Below are 16,714 nucleotides of genomic sequence, written 5' to 3'. Positions count from 1 at the left end.
TTGTCTGCCTAAGGAAGGACCTGAAATTGAATGAGAGCTGACAGCAGATGGGATGGGCTGCTTATCAAAACTGTGGGTTCCTCTATCCATAGTTTTAATCATGTAGAAGAGAAATGGCCATTTAGTGTACCTCTGAGAGAGGGCATCACAGTAACACACAGAAGGCTGAACTAGAGAACATCTAAAGTCACTTTCAAAAATGAGATCTTCATGGATTTTTTAAACTAAAGCTTCCAAATATCAGGTGTCCCTGCATCAATTTTCAAGAAAGAAAAATCTGACTGCTTAAAAGTTCTACAGTTTCATTATTCATTCAGGAAAAGCACTAATTGTTTTTCCTTAGAAGTAGGATGTTAGAAGTCTGGGTGAAATATAATACAGTGCTTATTTTAAGATACCTTGAAACTATTTCTCTCAAATTACAAAATTTGCCTAACAAATATTTTAAAGAGACATTCTTGATGAATAGACCTAACAACAGCATAATAAAAACTCATTTTATCATTATCTAATTATTAAAATATTCACAAACATTTGTAAGCCAATTACCTGCTCTGGTTTCACTAGCTGCTTTTTGGATTCCTCTTCTTTGGCTGCATGCACACGTATAGATGCCAACGTCAGGCCTGCAGGTGTGGTTGTGAGCTTTGCCATCTGAGAAGGATACATCAAAAATATTTTAAAATAAAAAGTTCCCCACCCTCCACTTCCCAGTAAATGTTTGGGGCATCTGAGGAACTCTATGGCTTTCACTTAAACTTATTAAAAACCCAAATCACTTGTTCAGGGGTGGGGGCTGGGTGGAGTTGGGCAAAGCGAGGGGAACGTGTAATAGCATCAAGAAGAAACACATGTTCACCCAAAATTAAAAAAAAAAACCCCACAATTTTACAATATGAACCTAAACTTCTCTTCTCATACTAAATGATAGAGTCTTTTTTTGAGGCACATAGCTTTATTATTATTCTTTTTTTTTTTTTTTTTAGTTAACTACCTACTTCACATGGAATTCAGCAATATAATCATTCCCAGGTAGAAGTGAATACAAGATTTGGAGGATGAGGCAGGATTGACTGATCCTGGTACTCACTCAGTCCACAAACACTGACTGAGCAACTACCGTATCCCAGACCCTGGTCTCAGGGCTTAGGATACTTCACAGAATAAAACAATGATTCTTGCCGTCGTGGAGGTGACATTCTAGTGGAGCTGAGAGGGTGCAAAACTGATAAATACTACAAAAAAACTAAAGGGTGATTTTGAAGTTCTGAGTGAATGAGGTTAAATCTTGAAATACAAATGTACACTATTTATTTATTATTTATTTACAAAGATTTTATTTATTCTTTTTCAGAGAGAGGAAAAGGGAAGAAGAGAGAGGGCAACATCAATGTGTGATTGCTTCTCACGTGCCCCCTACTGGGGACCTGGCCTGCAACCCAGGCATGTGCCCTGAGTGGGAATCGAACTACCACCCCTTGGGTCACAGGCCCATGCTGAATCCACTGAGCCACACCAGCCAGGGCTCCAAGGTACACTGTTTATAAAAATAATTTCCTACACTACAAATTCTTTGTCCCTAACTTTCCCAGTGCATTCCCTTTTTCCCTGTTTCATGCTTAGTGCGAAACCAAAGTGGCCTATATTTGGGGTATATCTTGATTTGAATTCAAAAGCAGGCAAATTACTGTCCCTAAGAAGTATTTCAATGTTTATTCACGTACCAAAGCAATCCCCAAAGATTATCTATTCAACAGACCAAACGAAATGCTTTCCAGGGAATGTACATGGTAAGAGCTTGATTCTCTGGAGGAGAAAGGAGGCTTGCGGAAATCAAAGAACACCCAGACGGAAGAGGTCTCCTCTGCTTACATGCAAGTGTGGCATGCAGAACTGGAAGGAGCACTAGCCAGAGAATTCTAAATGCTCTCTCACAGTGTCTTTATTTCATTTCGGACACAGTTTTCAATAGTTCTGAGCAGAGCAAGGAAAGCTACAGGAATAATTTAAGCAATTTACTGTTTAAAATATGCACGGTAGCCCTGGCTGGCGTAGCTCAGTGGCTTGAGCGCGGGCTGCGAACCAAAGCATCGCAGGTTCGATTCCCAGTCAGGGTACATGCCTGGGTTGTAGGCCACGGCCCCCAGCAACTGCACATGGATGTTTCTCTCTCTCTCTCTCTCTTTCTCTCTCTCTTTCTCCCTCCCTTCCCTCTCTAAAAATAAGTAAATAAAATCTTTTAAAAAATATGCAGGGTAAAATGAAAACTCAATACTAATCAGAGGATGTATTCCCTAGTTTTCCCTTCTCTAGTACAGATTAGCATCAGAGAATGATTTCGCTAGGCATGACTTCCCCAAACACGCTACTTTTGATTTCTTAGACACAGTAGGTATCCACTAATGAAATAACAAGATTTCCACTCCATACCTACAGCAGGGGTCAATAAAAAACACATTAAAACGATGCCAGCAAGAATGCTCGCCCATGTACCTGAGATACTCTGATACTAAAGCTCTGAAGTGATTGGATGAAGGATGCCAATTCTTACAACATTTAAAAGCTACTGATAAAACCCCTGATTTGATCTTACTCCTAGATATAATAAAAATGCTTTTCAAGTATATTAATACCTGAAAACTTTTCTCTTTTTTTATTCTTTTTTTTTAGATTTTATTTATTTATTTTTAGAGAGGGAAGGGAGGGAGAAAGAGAGAGAGAGAGAAACATCAATGTGTGGTTGCTGGGGGCCGTGGCCTGCAACCCAGGCATGTACCCTGGCTGGGAATCGAACCTGCAACGCTTTGGTTCATAGCCAGCACTCAATCCACTGAGCTACGCCAGCCAGGGCTGAAAACTTTTCAATACCCCAAAGTTCTCAACATAATCATCTTACTTTGATTAATAAGATAAGTAATAAATGTAGACTGCAAAATAAATTCATAGATACTGCTTGAGTCTTGACTGACTAAATGAACTGGAGCCTTAACCAATAACATAGCTTAAAAAACTCAGTAGCACAGGGTTCATTCACTTTGATGGGTTTTTTTTTCCTGATACATTTGTTTTTACCTTAAATGTATTGGGGTGACATTGGTTACTAAAATTATAGAGGTTTTATGTGTACGTTTCTATAACACACGATCTGTATATTGCATTGTGTGCTCACCACCCAAAGTCAGATCTGTCACCATGTATTTGACCTTTATCCTTTAGTACCCGCTTCCCTCCTCTCTGCTAACAGCATGCTGTTGTCTGAGTCCATGAATTTTTATTTACTTGTTACTTTCAATTATCCCACATTAGTGAAGTAATACGGTTACTGACTTTTTCTGCCTTGAATTATTTTGCTTAGCATAATATTCTCAAGGTCTATGCATGTTGTTGCAAATGGCAGTATTTTGTGTTTTCCTACGGCTGAGGAGTGTTTCATTGTCTACAACATGTATCACATCTACTGTATCCAATCCTCTATCAAAGGACACTTCCGTCGCTCATACAACCTTCCTAGACTGAATTACAAAGAACTGCAAAGTCTGAGTAGAAAGATCAATAGTGAGGAAATTGAAACAAGCACCAACCCCTGCCCCCGCAAAAAAAAGTAAAAGTGCAGGAACAGATGGCCTCACTAGTGCATTCTACTGAACATTCAAAGATGATTTCATACCTATCCTTCTCTAAGTCTTCCAAACAATTGAAGGGGTAATACTTCCTAACACATGTGATGGGACCAACGAGGCCAGCATAACACTGATACCAAAACCTGGCAAGGATAACACACAAAATAGAAAACTACAGACCGATGTCTCTGATAAATACAGATGCAAAAACCCTAAACTAAATACTAGCAAATCAAATACAACAACACACTAAATTAATACATAACAATCTAGTGGGGTTCATTCCAGGGGCACAAGGATGGCACAACATATGCAAAGAGAACAATGTAATATACCACATTAACAAAAAAAAGGACAAATACCATATGATCTTATCAATATGCAGAAAAGATAAAAGATACAATATTCATTTATGATTAAAACAGTCAATAAGCCCTGGCTGGTGTGGTTCAGTGGACTGAGTGTGGGCCTGTGAACCAGAGGGTCGCCAGTTCAATTCCCAGTCAGGGTACATGCCTGGGTTGTGGGCCTGGTCCCCAGTAGTGGGTGTGTGAGAAGCAACCACACATTGATGTTTCTCTCTCTGTCTTTCTCCCTCCCTCCCCCCTCTCTAAAAATAAATAAATAAAATCTTCAAAAAAGCCATCAATAAAATAGGTATAAAAGGAAACTATCTCCACAGAGTAAAGGCCATATATGGCAAATCCTCAGTTAATATACTCAATGGTGAAAAACCGAAAGCTGTTCCTCTAAGATCAGGAACAAGACAAGCATGCCCACTCTCACCACTCTTAAGACAGTTATTCACAGTTCTGGGAGTCCTAGCCAGAGCAACCGGGCAAGACAAAGAAATAAAAGAGATCCAAGTTGGGTATGAAGATGTAAAATTTTTACGTTTTAAAAGCACGTGACATGATTCTTTTATTTTTTATTTTTTTAGTCCTCACCCAAGGACATGCTTATTGACTTTAGAGAGACAGGCAGAGGGGAAAGACAGAGAGAGAGAAACATTTTCTTTTCCAGATAGAGAAACATTAATGTGAGAAAGAAACATCGACTGGTTGCCTCTCATGTGTGGCCTGACCGGGTATTGAACCTGCAACCTTTTGGTGCTGGGACAACGCTCTAATCAACTGAGCCACCCGACCAGATGGACATGATTCTTTAAATAGAAACCTCTCTAATGACTCCACCAAAAAATATTAAAAACAAATAAATACAGTAAAGAAGCAGGATACAAAATCAAGGTACAAAAATCTACTGCATTCCTATACACTAACAATGAAATTTCAGAAAAAGAAATGGAGAAAACAATTCTTTTATAATTGCAATTTAAAAAAAAAACTAGGAATAAACTTAACAAAGGCTGTGAAGGTCCTATATATTAAAAACTACACAACATTATCAAAAGAGATTGAGAAAGACTCAATGAAGTGAAAGACATACATTCCTTGTTCATAGACTGAAAGAATCAAATGTAGTTAAAATGACCTTATTTATTAACCAAAGCAATATACAGACTTAATGCAATCCTTCTTAAAATGCCAATGATGTTTTTTAAAGAAATAGTATAAAAACTCATCAGATACATGTTATCCTCTCTTACATTTCCCTCAATCCCTCCCTTTGGCAATCACCACACTGCTGTCCATGTCCATGACATTTTTCTCTTTTTTTGCTTTTTACTCAATCCTTCCACCCACGCCTACCCAACAACCCCCGACCCTGTCCTGGACAGACAGCTGTCAGCCTGCTCAATATCTACGAGTCTGTCTCTATTGTGATTGTTACTTCAGTGTGTTCATTAGATTCCACACATGAGTGAGAGCATGTGCTATTTGTCTTTGACCAGCTGATGTCACGTAGCGTAATGCTCCCCGGGTCCATCCGTACTGCCACAAAGGGTAATGTTTCCTTCTTTTGGATGGCCAAGTAGTACTCCATGGTGTAAATGTCCCATAGTTGTTTTTACCCACTCAGCTACTCCTGGATACTTGGGCTGCTTCCATATCTTGGCGATTGTAGAGAACGCTGCAATGAACACAGGGGTACTTATGTTCTTTCAAATTAGTGGGATTGCTGGGTTGAAAGGCAGACCCATTTATGATTTTTTGAGGTATCTCCACACTGCTTTGCACAGTGGCTGTACAAGTCTGCATTCCCACCAACAGTACAAAAGGGTTCCCCTTCCTCCACATCCTCGCCAGCACTTGTTGTTTGCTGATTTATTGATCATAGTGATTCTGACCAGTATGTGACATCTCATTGTGGTTGTACTTTGCATTTCTCTGATGCTTTTTCATATGTCTATTAGCCCTCTGCATATCCTCTTTGGAGAAGTGTCTACTCAGGTCCTCTGCCCACTTTTTAAGTGGATTTTTTTTGGTGTTGACTTGTGTTAAGTTCTTTATACACTTTTGATATTAATCCCTTATAAGATACATCGTTGGCCAATATAAGTGGGTTGTCTTTCCACTTTGTTGATTATTTCCCTTACTGGGAAAAAAACATTTTAGTTTAATGTAGTCCCATTTATCTATTTTTTCTTTTCTTTCCCTTACCTGAGGAGATAAATCAGAAAAAATACTACTATAAGAAATGTCTAAGATTTTACTGCCTATGTTTTCTCCTACGACTTTCATGAGTTTGAGTTCAACATTTAAGTATTTAATCCACTCTGAATTTATTTTTGTGTATGATGTAAGAAGGTGATGCTCAGTATCGCTAGCTATCAGAGAGATGCAAAGTAAAACCACAATGACATACCACTTCACACCGGTGAGAATGGCCATCCTAAAAAAAGCAACAAACAACAAGTGTTGAAGAGGTTTGGTCACCACCATACTGTTGTCCGTGTCTATGAGTTTCAGTTTTATATCCCACATATGGGTGAAATCATATGGTTCTTACTTTTTTCTGAGTGACTCATTTTGCTTAGCATAACATTCTCAAGGTCCATCCTTACTGTCGCAAATGGCAGTATTACGTCTTTTCTTACGACTGAGTACTACTCTATTGTATGTATGTACCACATTTTCTCTATGCAATCATCAAGGGTTGTTTTCATTGTTTCCATGCCTTGGTAACCGTGAATAATGTTGCAATGAACACAGGGGTGCATATTTCTTTGCAAATATACTTTTTCAAACTTGGGGGGTAGTTAATCAGAAGAGGGGTTGCTGGGTCACTTGGCAATCAATTCTTAATTTTTGGAGGAACCTCCATACTGTCTTCCATAGTGGCTTCACCAGTTTACACTCCCATCAGCAGTTTGTGATGGTTGCCATCTCTCCACAGCCTCCCCAACACTTGTTAGCTTTTGTCTCAACAGGTGTGAGGTGTGACCTAGCAATCCCTCTTCTGTGAATCTACCCCACTCCCCTCAATATTTTTCCTAACATATTATTATTTTTTTATTTTTCAATTACAGCCGACATTCAATATTATATCAGTTACACGTGTATAGTACAGTGGTTAGACATTTATATAACTTACAAAATGGTCCCCATGATATTTCTTGTACCCACCTGGCACTATACACAGTCATTAAAATATTATTCACTATATTCCCTAAGCTGTGCTGTACATCACCGTGACTACTTGGTAACTAGCAATCTGTACTTCTTAATCTCTTTGCCTACCCTACAAATTTTAAAACACACATGTATAATGGAATACTACTCAGCCATAAAAAGATAAAATCTTGTTATTTGTGACAGCATAGGTAACTCTTGAGAGTATTATCCTAAGTAAAATAAGCCAGACAAAAAGAGTAAGAACAGTATGCTTTCACTCATATGCAGGATATAAAACACAAAGCAACGGATGAACGAACAAAACAAACATAAAAACAAGAAAACGAACTGATAGACACAGACAACGGAATGGTGGTTCCTAGAAGGCAGGGGGTTCGGGATGGACAAAGAGAAAAAAGGGCGTCAAATACACAGAGCACACAATAAAGATGTCACAATACAAAGCTGTACATGTGAAATCGATACAGTGTTATTAACCAGTGTTACCTATTACATTTCGTAAGAGAAAAGTCTAGTATAATCTGGTAAGACAAGAAAAAAGGCAGCAGAAGAGATCAGCACAGTACTTGTTTCTCAAGGGTGATTGTGTATCAGTGTTCTGCCATCCTATCTGTTCAACAAGCTCTTGTATTGCAAGCTGTATGACCGTTTTTTGCAGAGTTACCTAGCAGCCTTCAGGAACCACCTCTACCTTACTCTTTGTGTTGAACTCTGGGGCTTCGAAGTTAACGCAGACCATGCTTTGGGCACCTCGGCTCACAGATGCCTCCTCAAGCCTAAGTCCCATGATCTGGACTCAGATCACGCAATTTCAGATGCAGGTCTACTGCCCAGTACTGTGTGGGCAAGTTACTCAAGCTTTGTAAAAGCTCAGTTTCCATACGTGTAATATGTTGATTATAATGGAACCTGCTCACAGGGCCACTGTGAAACATACATGAGAAACTTCACATAAAGTGTTTAACAAAATGCTCAGCTCAGTAAACATTCACTAATATAATAGCTGTGATTAGTCTTACTATTTTTTTCTCTATGCTAGTTCTTGCTAGTACATTTCCCCTTATGTCCAAATATGCTTCAGTCTCCTTTCCCCAGTTTAATTGAGACATAGCGGACATACAGTATCTTGACTTTTTTGAATGAAAAATTTACTACCCCATACAGTATCTTGACTTTCATTTTTAAATGAAAAATTTACTACCCCTTCCTAAGATTTCTCTTTTCTTTCACCACAATATTCTGTAAAGACTAATATACACCATTCTTTCAGAAGGAGTTAATATTAGTGGAAAGATCATGGATTTTGGAGACAAGGCATATATGTGTGTTGGAACCTCGTTGTTTCACTTATGAGCTGTAATGACGTAAAGCAAGGCTATTTTCTAAGCCTAAGTTTTTCCATATGTAAAATGAGGATACTATCCATTTCTTAGGGTCTCCAAGAGAATTAAACTGAAGTACGATATGTAAAGCAGCTGCCCAAAGTAGGTGATAAATCAATGCCAGTTTTCCATCCCTTATTGTTTTCTTAACCCCGTACAATCTAGGCTGTCCGTGTACCATTTTACTTCGATCTGTTCATCTCACTGCAGCTCCCATTAGCATTATAAGTTTAGACAATTTCCTTACATTTTGTAAACCTTCATTTTTCATTTGTAGATTGATCATATACCAAGAACATGAAGTTGTCTTGAGAATTAAGTAAAATAATGGATGTGAAGAACTTGAACATAGTGCCTATTTAAACATATAAATGGTTGCTGATAGTGACTTATTAGTGGCCAAATCAAAGGAGTGTTCAACTCTCTCCTTTTCTAAGCTTCAGTGGCAAGACAGTGTTCTGGTTTGGACCTGAGGCAAGCCACGTACCTTGCTGCAAATGGGAGTTGTTTGTGTTACATGTTGCATCTTCACTGTTTAATTTAATGTCTTTTATCTTCATTGTCTGGTAGTTATTTATGTGGAATTTATTGAGCACCTGATACAAGTCGTACTTGTGTTATGTACTAAGGATGGAAACAATGTTATAATTAGTGTCCTCAAGTAGCTTACAGTCTAGAATGATGGAACAGACAAGGGAATCATCTATTACTTGCAACGTGGTAAGTCGTATGCTAAAAGTATGTCCAGGGTCTTCTTGGAGCACAAAGTAAAGTTATTTAAATTAGATTGAAGAGGCTCAGGACACTATGTTGTTGTTGTTTTTATTCTATGTATCAATTTCATGGGGGGGGAGACAGACAGACAGACAGACACTGACTTGTTCCACTTGTTTATGCATTCACTGCTTACTTCTTGTATGTGCCCTGATCAGGGAACCGAACCTGCAACCTTGTTGTATTAGAGGACGATGCTCTAACCAACTGAGCTACCTGGCCAGGACCTAGGGTACTATGTTGAAAAAGGCATGTTGTGGTTAGTATATGTATGGGCAAGACAACTTTATCTGTTAAATGAACTGTGAACAGGAACTCTGTAGATGAGGAAGAGAAATAGCACTTCAAGGCCAGAGAAAGTGAAGGGCAAACGGCCTGGAGTATCAATGTTATGAGTGTTCCCCAGAAACGGGACATGGAGTTGTAAAGCCGGGGCAGGGTGTTCTAGACACAGGAGTCTGAGGTGACACCAGATGGCAGATAATGAAGTGCTAATAACAGTTTTTATGTAGGGGAGGGGCATAATCAGATCTGTGTATTAAGTACTAGTTGGCACTGCACGGGAAAATAGACTGAGATTCCAGCTGCAGACAGCGACTCCGGTTAAAAAGGTGTCGTTACAAGTCAGTTAAATTGTTACAGCAGGAATTGCAGAAATGGAGTGAGAATGGCGAATCAACACGGAGTTAATTTAAAAACTGAATGAACGGAATTACATTTGTATCTCCTGAAAGCAGTGTATTTAACAACTAAAATCCCGCGTCAAATATAGATATTTCACGACTACTGTTATTGAAATCTACTTAGGCAAGTGCAGCTAGCAGCCAGCGCAGTCACTGCCAGTATACAAAGTGCTCAAGAGTCACTCAAAAGCAAAAGGCTTGTTACTCCAACTCGCAGATGAATGGCAGAATGCAAAACCCGCGACCTGCAAAAACATTGTGAGACGCGTCTATCTTGGTGTATTTCAACCGAAATAAAGTTTGGACAAAGTCCTTCAAAGGGTCATGGGGCCCGGCCCTGCACACCCAGGCAGATGCTGACGACACTCTCCTCTTGCAGTTCGACACCCAGGCCGGCATTTTCACCCGGCGGTTCCCACTTTGCATCGTGTCGCTGTGCAAACAGTCAGTCGTAGGGAATGCAAGGGAGACTACACTCCCAGGCTGGGAAAACTCTCACCGGGGGAGGCGGGTGTGTTCAGGTTGCAAACAGTCAAATTCCCTGGCCCTGCTAGCTCGGCCACACGCTCACACCCGCCCCGCCGACCGCTGTGGGTTCCTTTCCAGCAGCCTGGGGCTCCCTCCCATGGATACTGCAATGCTATCCGCCCCTTGAAAAAGTAAGCAAGCTTTTTCCCCCCAACTTACCCTTACGGCCGCCATGTCTGTGACCCTCGCCGCCCAAGTTTCCCTACGGAGAGCAAAGAAGGACAAAAGAGTCCCACGTCGCTCCGCTCGCTGCAGCTCCGCCTGGTTACGCCCTCTCTTTGCAGGTTCCCGCCCTTCCTCCGCCCTCCCACGGCCTCTCTGGGAAGCTGCTACAATGTGCATCAGCTGGCTTTTAGAGGAACGGCTCATCCTTTTGCTTGGCTATCTCGATTCCCTGTAAAGCCTTTGAAAATATTCCCCATAGCCCAAGTGAAAGTTCGTTTGCTCGGTGCAGAATATTTCATTGTTTTCGTTGTGTCAGACACATGCGATTTGGCTAAAGATTTCAAACCCAAGTCCGACTGCCTGAATAAATAACTAGATCGTCACAAAGCAAACGTTACTTCTGAGATAAACGGACAAGGTCACACATTCTAAAACTATGTAACTAACCACCTACTATATGCTAAGCACCTGTCAAAGTCACGGAACGAAATATACTACCTACCCCAATGGATCGCATGTTTCCAAGAGGAAAACAGACACAAATAAATGTTACAAAGTACTAGATACTATGAAGGAAAAACAACGTGAGTTTACACAGGTTAAGAAAAGTCTGGGTTGCAGGCCATAATCCCCAGCAACCGCACATTGATGTTTCTCTCTCTATCTATCTCCCTCCCTTCCCTTTCTAAAAATAAATAAATAAAATCTAAAAAAAAAAAGATAAGTCTTTCTAGTAAGCTAACATTTCAGAAAAGTCCACAAGGAACTCAGGGAACAGGGTTCCAAGCAGAAGGAAGAGCAGCGATATCACATTTGATTCTGAATAACATAACGAGTCAAAGAATGGTTTTCAGCAAAAAATGTGGCATGACCTACGCTAGACTTTATAAGGATCATCTCCGTACTGCAAGGAAAATATATTGTGCATAGATGCAATATTCCTAACATGAGCAACATCCACACTACGCCTCCAGTGAATGATTCTAAGGAAAGATGCTCATAATCTACCCACCAACATATCCAACATCAACTCACTTACTCATTCAAATATTTAACTACAAACTATATATATATCAGGCATCATTGACACAACCAGCATATTTGACAGCTGAAGCAGATAAATTCCATTATATTTTATTGTTTACTCTATTACAGTTATCCCTACTTGTTTCCCCATTGCACACCTCCATCCACCACCCACAGACAAGTCGTACACTAGTCATTTTTTAACAGTCTCCTCCTCTATATGACATAATTATTTTAAGAAATAATGGTGAACTTTAACAATTAATGAAGGCCACAAAAGAAACAGAGTGATCTTTTATTTTATGGATCTCTCTCTCCCCCATATCATGCCAGCATAAAAATAAAATAGTAAATAAATTGTACTGTAAAAAAAGTAATGTGCACTGTCCTAACAAAAAAAAAAACCCCAAATTTTGATGTCTTCTATTTTTATTAATGTATTTTTCAAGGAGGAAGAGCGCACACCTACATATTGGTCTAATGTGATAATGAATAATACTAGTACAGTTTCTGAGGTGAACTTTAACATTTGGAAATTTGTCAATGACTTCATAAAAATCTAATATTTTTTACAGATTTAATAGATGATATAGGTAAATTTGTGAAGCTTTGCTCATAGTTGATAGCAGAATACTCTTCATTAATTTTAGCATTACTAAATTTTATTTCATATTAAAACAGATACACAAATATGAAAGATGTTAACATTGTGAATAAGTTTGGAAGAGAATCACAAAAATCTGATTTCATAAGTTTCATGAATTACAGTACCTCCCATGTCTGTTTGCTCAGGATTAAATCTGCAGGCATTCACACTTTTCACACTTCAAAATTTCAACTAAAATATCTTTTTTAAAAAGATTTTATTGATTTATTTTTAGAGAGAGGGGAAGGGAAGGAGCGAGGGAAAGAAACATCAACGTGGGATTGCCTCTCAAGCGCCCCCTACTGGGGGCCTGGCCTGCAACGCAAGCATGTATGTTGACTGGGAATCAGACCAGCGATCCTTAAATTCAGAGGTCAGCACTCAATCCACTGATCCGCACCCTCCAGGGCGATACTAAAATATCTCCACCAGAAAACTTATCATAGATTTCTATAATAGTTGAAAAAACTTCACAAGTTTTTCTTTTTTGTGGGAAAATGTCTGAATGAAAGGAAACTTTGGCATCATTTTATCCATTTCTTTAGAACAGGAGTTCACTGTTTAGTGCAAATTATCAAGGTATTAAGAAACTGCCTTTTTGGTTTCTTCTGGAAAGGTCAGACCAGCATTTTCTGTTGTTTCTCTTGCTTTGGGTTTTTTCCCCACATATGAATATTCTGTGTACATAGGTATTCATTCCCTTACATTGTATTGTTGTTGCTAAGGAAATGTCTTTCTCCACAATTTTGTGACCCAATCTTCAATGAACAATTTAAAACTCAGTTTTTTACTTTGCATCACTCAAGATTAATTTGGGCTGGTAGCACATATTTTTAAGTCTGATTAATAGCCTTATCTAAAGTTTCACACCAGAGAAATTCAAACTTAGTAAAACATATCATGTATAAATTGAAAGTTATATTTTCATAACAAGAAATTACACCTGGAATTTTGCACTGTTTTAGTGTTTTACATTTCAAACACAAATAGAAACATGAAGCAGTCACACAGATGGCAGAATTTAGAGTAACCCAGGTTCTGTTTCTGTCTTTGAGAATCATCGTGCTGTCATTCATTTCTAATCTACTTTTTAAGTGCAGATATGTGACACTACAGGGAATGGAGAGAAACTGCACCAAAACTGAGATGTGATCAATTTGTTAACTCTGCGAACTTATTCTCTAAAGAAATATGTGTAGTTCAGTTAACATGTTTTGGGGGGCCAACTGTATAAGCATGAAATCTTCAAAATAACTTTCAGGAAGCAAATAATATCTGTTAAAGAATAAGTTACCAAAATGTAGTAGTTTGAAAGATTAAATGTATATTATGAAAACTCAAGAATACCACAGAATTTGTTTAGAGCTTAGATAAATAAAAAGATACATGCACCCTTATGTTCATTGCAGCATTATTTACAATAGCCAGGGTATGAAAGCAACTGAGGTGTCCATTGATAAATGAATGGATAGATAAAAGGTGACACACAAACTTTATTATTCATTATAGGAAACATAATATTCCTATATTGTTACAGAACAGACCCGGGGGATGATATACTATTACCTAATGGACCCACCCTTGGGCTTCAGGCCACTGCCCCTGCCCATGGTACTAGGTTTGCCTTCCCCGCTGCTGTGAAAAGACATCTCTCAATGCCAGAGATTGGTGAAAAGGAAGGGGATTATTTATTTAAAGAGTTATACAAACTTAAGAGTAATGACTTAGTGTCTTCATTGAGATCCCAAAGTCCTTTAGAATAGCCATGACCACACAGTCCTCCCTTCCCCCTCTGCCCCGTCCAGGGTACGGTATCTCAAAAAAAGAAGTAGAAGTCTGTGGTTCTTCCCTGCCCAAGCTGCGTGGTTCAAAAATACACTGCATGGCTGCAGCACCTGGGTTTAAATCCCAGCACCAATCTTCCTCTGCCGCACCATTTCCAATTCCTCCCACTATTGGCCACAGCTGCCAGCATTCCCATACTTTTCCAGCTCTTCTGGGCCGCCATAGTAAGTCCGGGCAGGTGTGGCCCTGTGGTGTGGAGCTAATCATCTCCACACTCTTATGTGGGCTCTGTAACTAGGGGGAGTTGCCCCCCAGTTATGTCATGGGTTGAAGTCACTCCCATCCCCCTTGTTCAAAGCAAGGCCACAGCTATTTAACATATCTATGAAACCAGTTAAAGGTTATAGATGTGTTAAATGACCATTCTAGATGTTAGCTGCAAAACTGTTGCTATGCAAAACAACTCTCCATGGCCCTGCTCCATGCATCCCATCCCCCAGCTCAGATTTGTGGGGGTGAGGACATCCTATATATATGTATATTTCTAATATTTCCTGGACACCAAGTTCTGGACCCCATTACAAATCCCTATTTGGGGCTACCCCTTGGCTACACCCTGTTACAATATTACTCAGCAATAAAAAAAAAAAAAAGAATAAAATCTTGCCATTTGAGACAACTTATGCCAAGTGAGAGAAGCAGTGAAGGACAAATACCAAATGGTTTTACTCATATGGGGAATATAAAAACAAAACAAACAAATGAGTAAAACAAAACAAAAACAGACTCACAGAAACAGATTAAACTGATGGTTGCCAGATGGGAGAAAGGGGTAGTATTGGTAGAAAAGGTAAAGGGACATATAATCCATGACATTGTGATAAGTTTGCATGGTGACAGATGACTACTAGATTTTGTGTGATCACATTTTAAAATATATAAACATCGAATTACTATATTGTATACCTGAAACTAATATAATGTACACCAAATATACTCTAATTTTTAAAAAAATGTTATAGCTGGGCATCCATGCATGATAGAATCCTGGCATGTAATAGAAGTTTGTGTTTCTCAGAAACCCCAAGGCTGTTTAATAAGGTTTTATTAATTTTATAACCAACTAGGTTGAACAATCAAGTACTCAATATTTAAAGTAGTATCATCAAACTTGCCTGGCATTTTTTTTAAAGCATGGGATTATTTTGTGTGGGGTATGGTTTAAGTTTTAGAGCAATCAAGTAGTTAACTCTTTTAATCTGCCTTACATTAAAGGTATCTGAATTAAGGATGCTTGTAACACTATGAAAAGTGTTTCTCTTTTTTTAATTTTATTTTAATTGTTGCTCAAGTACAGTTTTCTGTCTTTTACTCCCATCCCAACCCACCCCCAGCCCTCCCCACCTCCCTCCCATTTCCACCCTCCCCTAGTTTTTGAAAAGTGTTTCTAAAAGAAACAAAAAAGAAAACTCAATATTTGAATGCAGATGACACTATTTATTGGAATCTAAATTTACTAATGAAGTTCATAAAGCAAAAGACAGATTTCAATTTAGGAAGAAATATATTCCTTTCACTATTGTGCCAAATATATATCTATTAAGCAAGTTAACGTGTTAGAAATAATTAACGTTTTTGCAGTGCACCTTACACATCATTGCAATGTATTTGAAAATATATGCGTAATGAGGATAATACAGTTAACCACCAATTAATTTTAGCAGACACAAAATATTAACAAGGCAATGTGGCAGAAATATGATAGGAACAATGGCATCAATTACAATCAGTATCACAATTTACTTGAGGAGATAGAAGAGAAAAAAACATAAATCAGCTCATATAATGTAGTGTACAAGTCTCGACATGGTATAAATACAAAACTGAAAATATTTAGGAGAAACAATATTATCCAGGAGTTGAAATTTGGTCTTAAATATATAAGAGGGGAAGATAATTAATTTCTATTTCTGTAGCACCAAACCTTTCCAGTGTTGTAGTTTATAAAGTTTCTAATCAAGCTTGCATTTGTATAAAGGGTTAACTATCTGAGAAAAGAAAAACTGAACTTTTGATGAGATTTTGCATATAAATTAAGGACATGAAACACATGAAACCAACCAAGATTTTCAATGAATAAGTCTGCAGATGAGCCATACTTTTTATTTGTATTCATAGTTATTTAGGATACAAAAGTCAACATTTGAAATATCTCTTCCCCTGCTTGCCTACTTAGCAGACCAAAATTAAGAAACACAAGTTTATATTATGAATGCAGATGAAATGATATAGGAAGTTAAATAATTTGGGGGCAGTTATTCTCTCATAAAATATAAAAAAAATGCTTTTTAGGTGTTAAGAAAAATACATTGTGTTGTCAATACAGTCAATGATTAAACAAAGGGCTAATAATAGTGCATACATTTCTCTCCAAATCTGGTTTCTCTGTGACTCACAGAGAAAAATCCAAAAATTGAAAATGTCCGCATCATGGCACTACTCTTGGACACATGACCATAGAATAAAAGCAGCAGGTGTATCACTGAGCATGTGCGGAAGTAATTTTGGT

The 16,714-nt window shown here is 38.4% G+C and overlaps 1 protein-coding gene across 2 annotated transcripts in view; it reads right to left on the bottom strand.

Annotated features, from left to right (window-relative positions):
• The window catches only part of APOOL (apolipoprotein O like), a 36,398-nt gene extending 25,599 nt beyond the window's left edge, over positions 1-10,799 (bottom strand). Inside the window, exons 1-2 of one of the 2 annotated variants that reach the window (XM_036016311.1) lie at positions 10,683-10,799; positions 550-654 (exon numbers count right to left, since the gene is read on the bottom strand). In XM_036016311.1, the coding sequence (XP_035872204.1) occupies positions 550-654; positions 10,683-10,697 (120 nt within the window). In that variant the 5' untranslated portion in view covers positions 10,698-10,799. Of the gene's footprint in view, positions 1-549; positions 670-10,682 lie in introns of those variants that run through there. The other variant, XM_028503533.2, reaches the window with a different exon arrangement.
• Positions 10,800-16,714: the final 5,915 nt, after the last annotated feature.

This window comes from Phyllostomus discolor, chromosome X (genome assembly GCF_004126475.2).
Source record: "Phyllostomus discolor isolate MPI-MPIP mPhyDis1 chromosome X, mPhyDis1.pri.v3, whole genome shotgun sequence".
NCBI classification, from domain to species: Eukaryota; Metazoa; Chordata; class Mammalia; order Chiroptera; family Phyllostomidae; genus Phyllostomus; species Phyllostomus discolor.
Note: the sequence above shows the minus strand (reverse complement) of the source record. Positions and strands in the feature narration are given on the sequence as shown.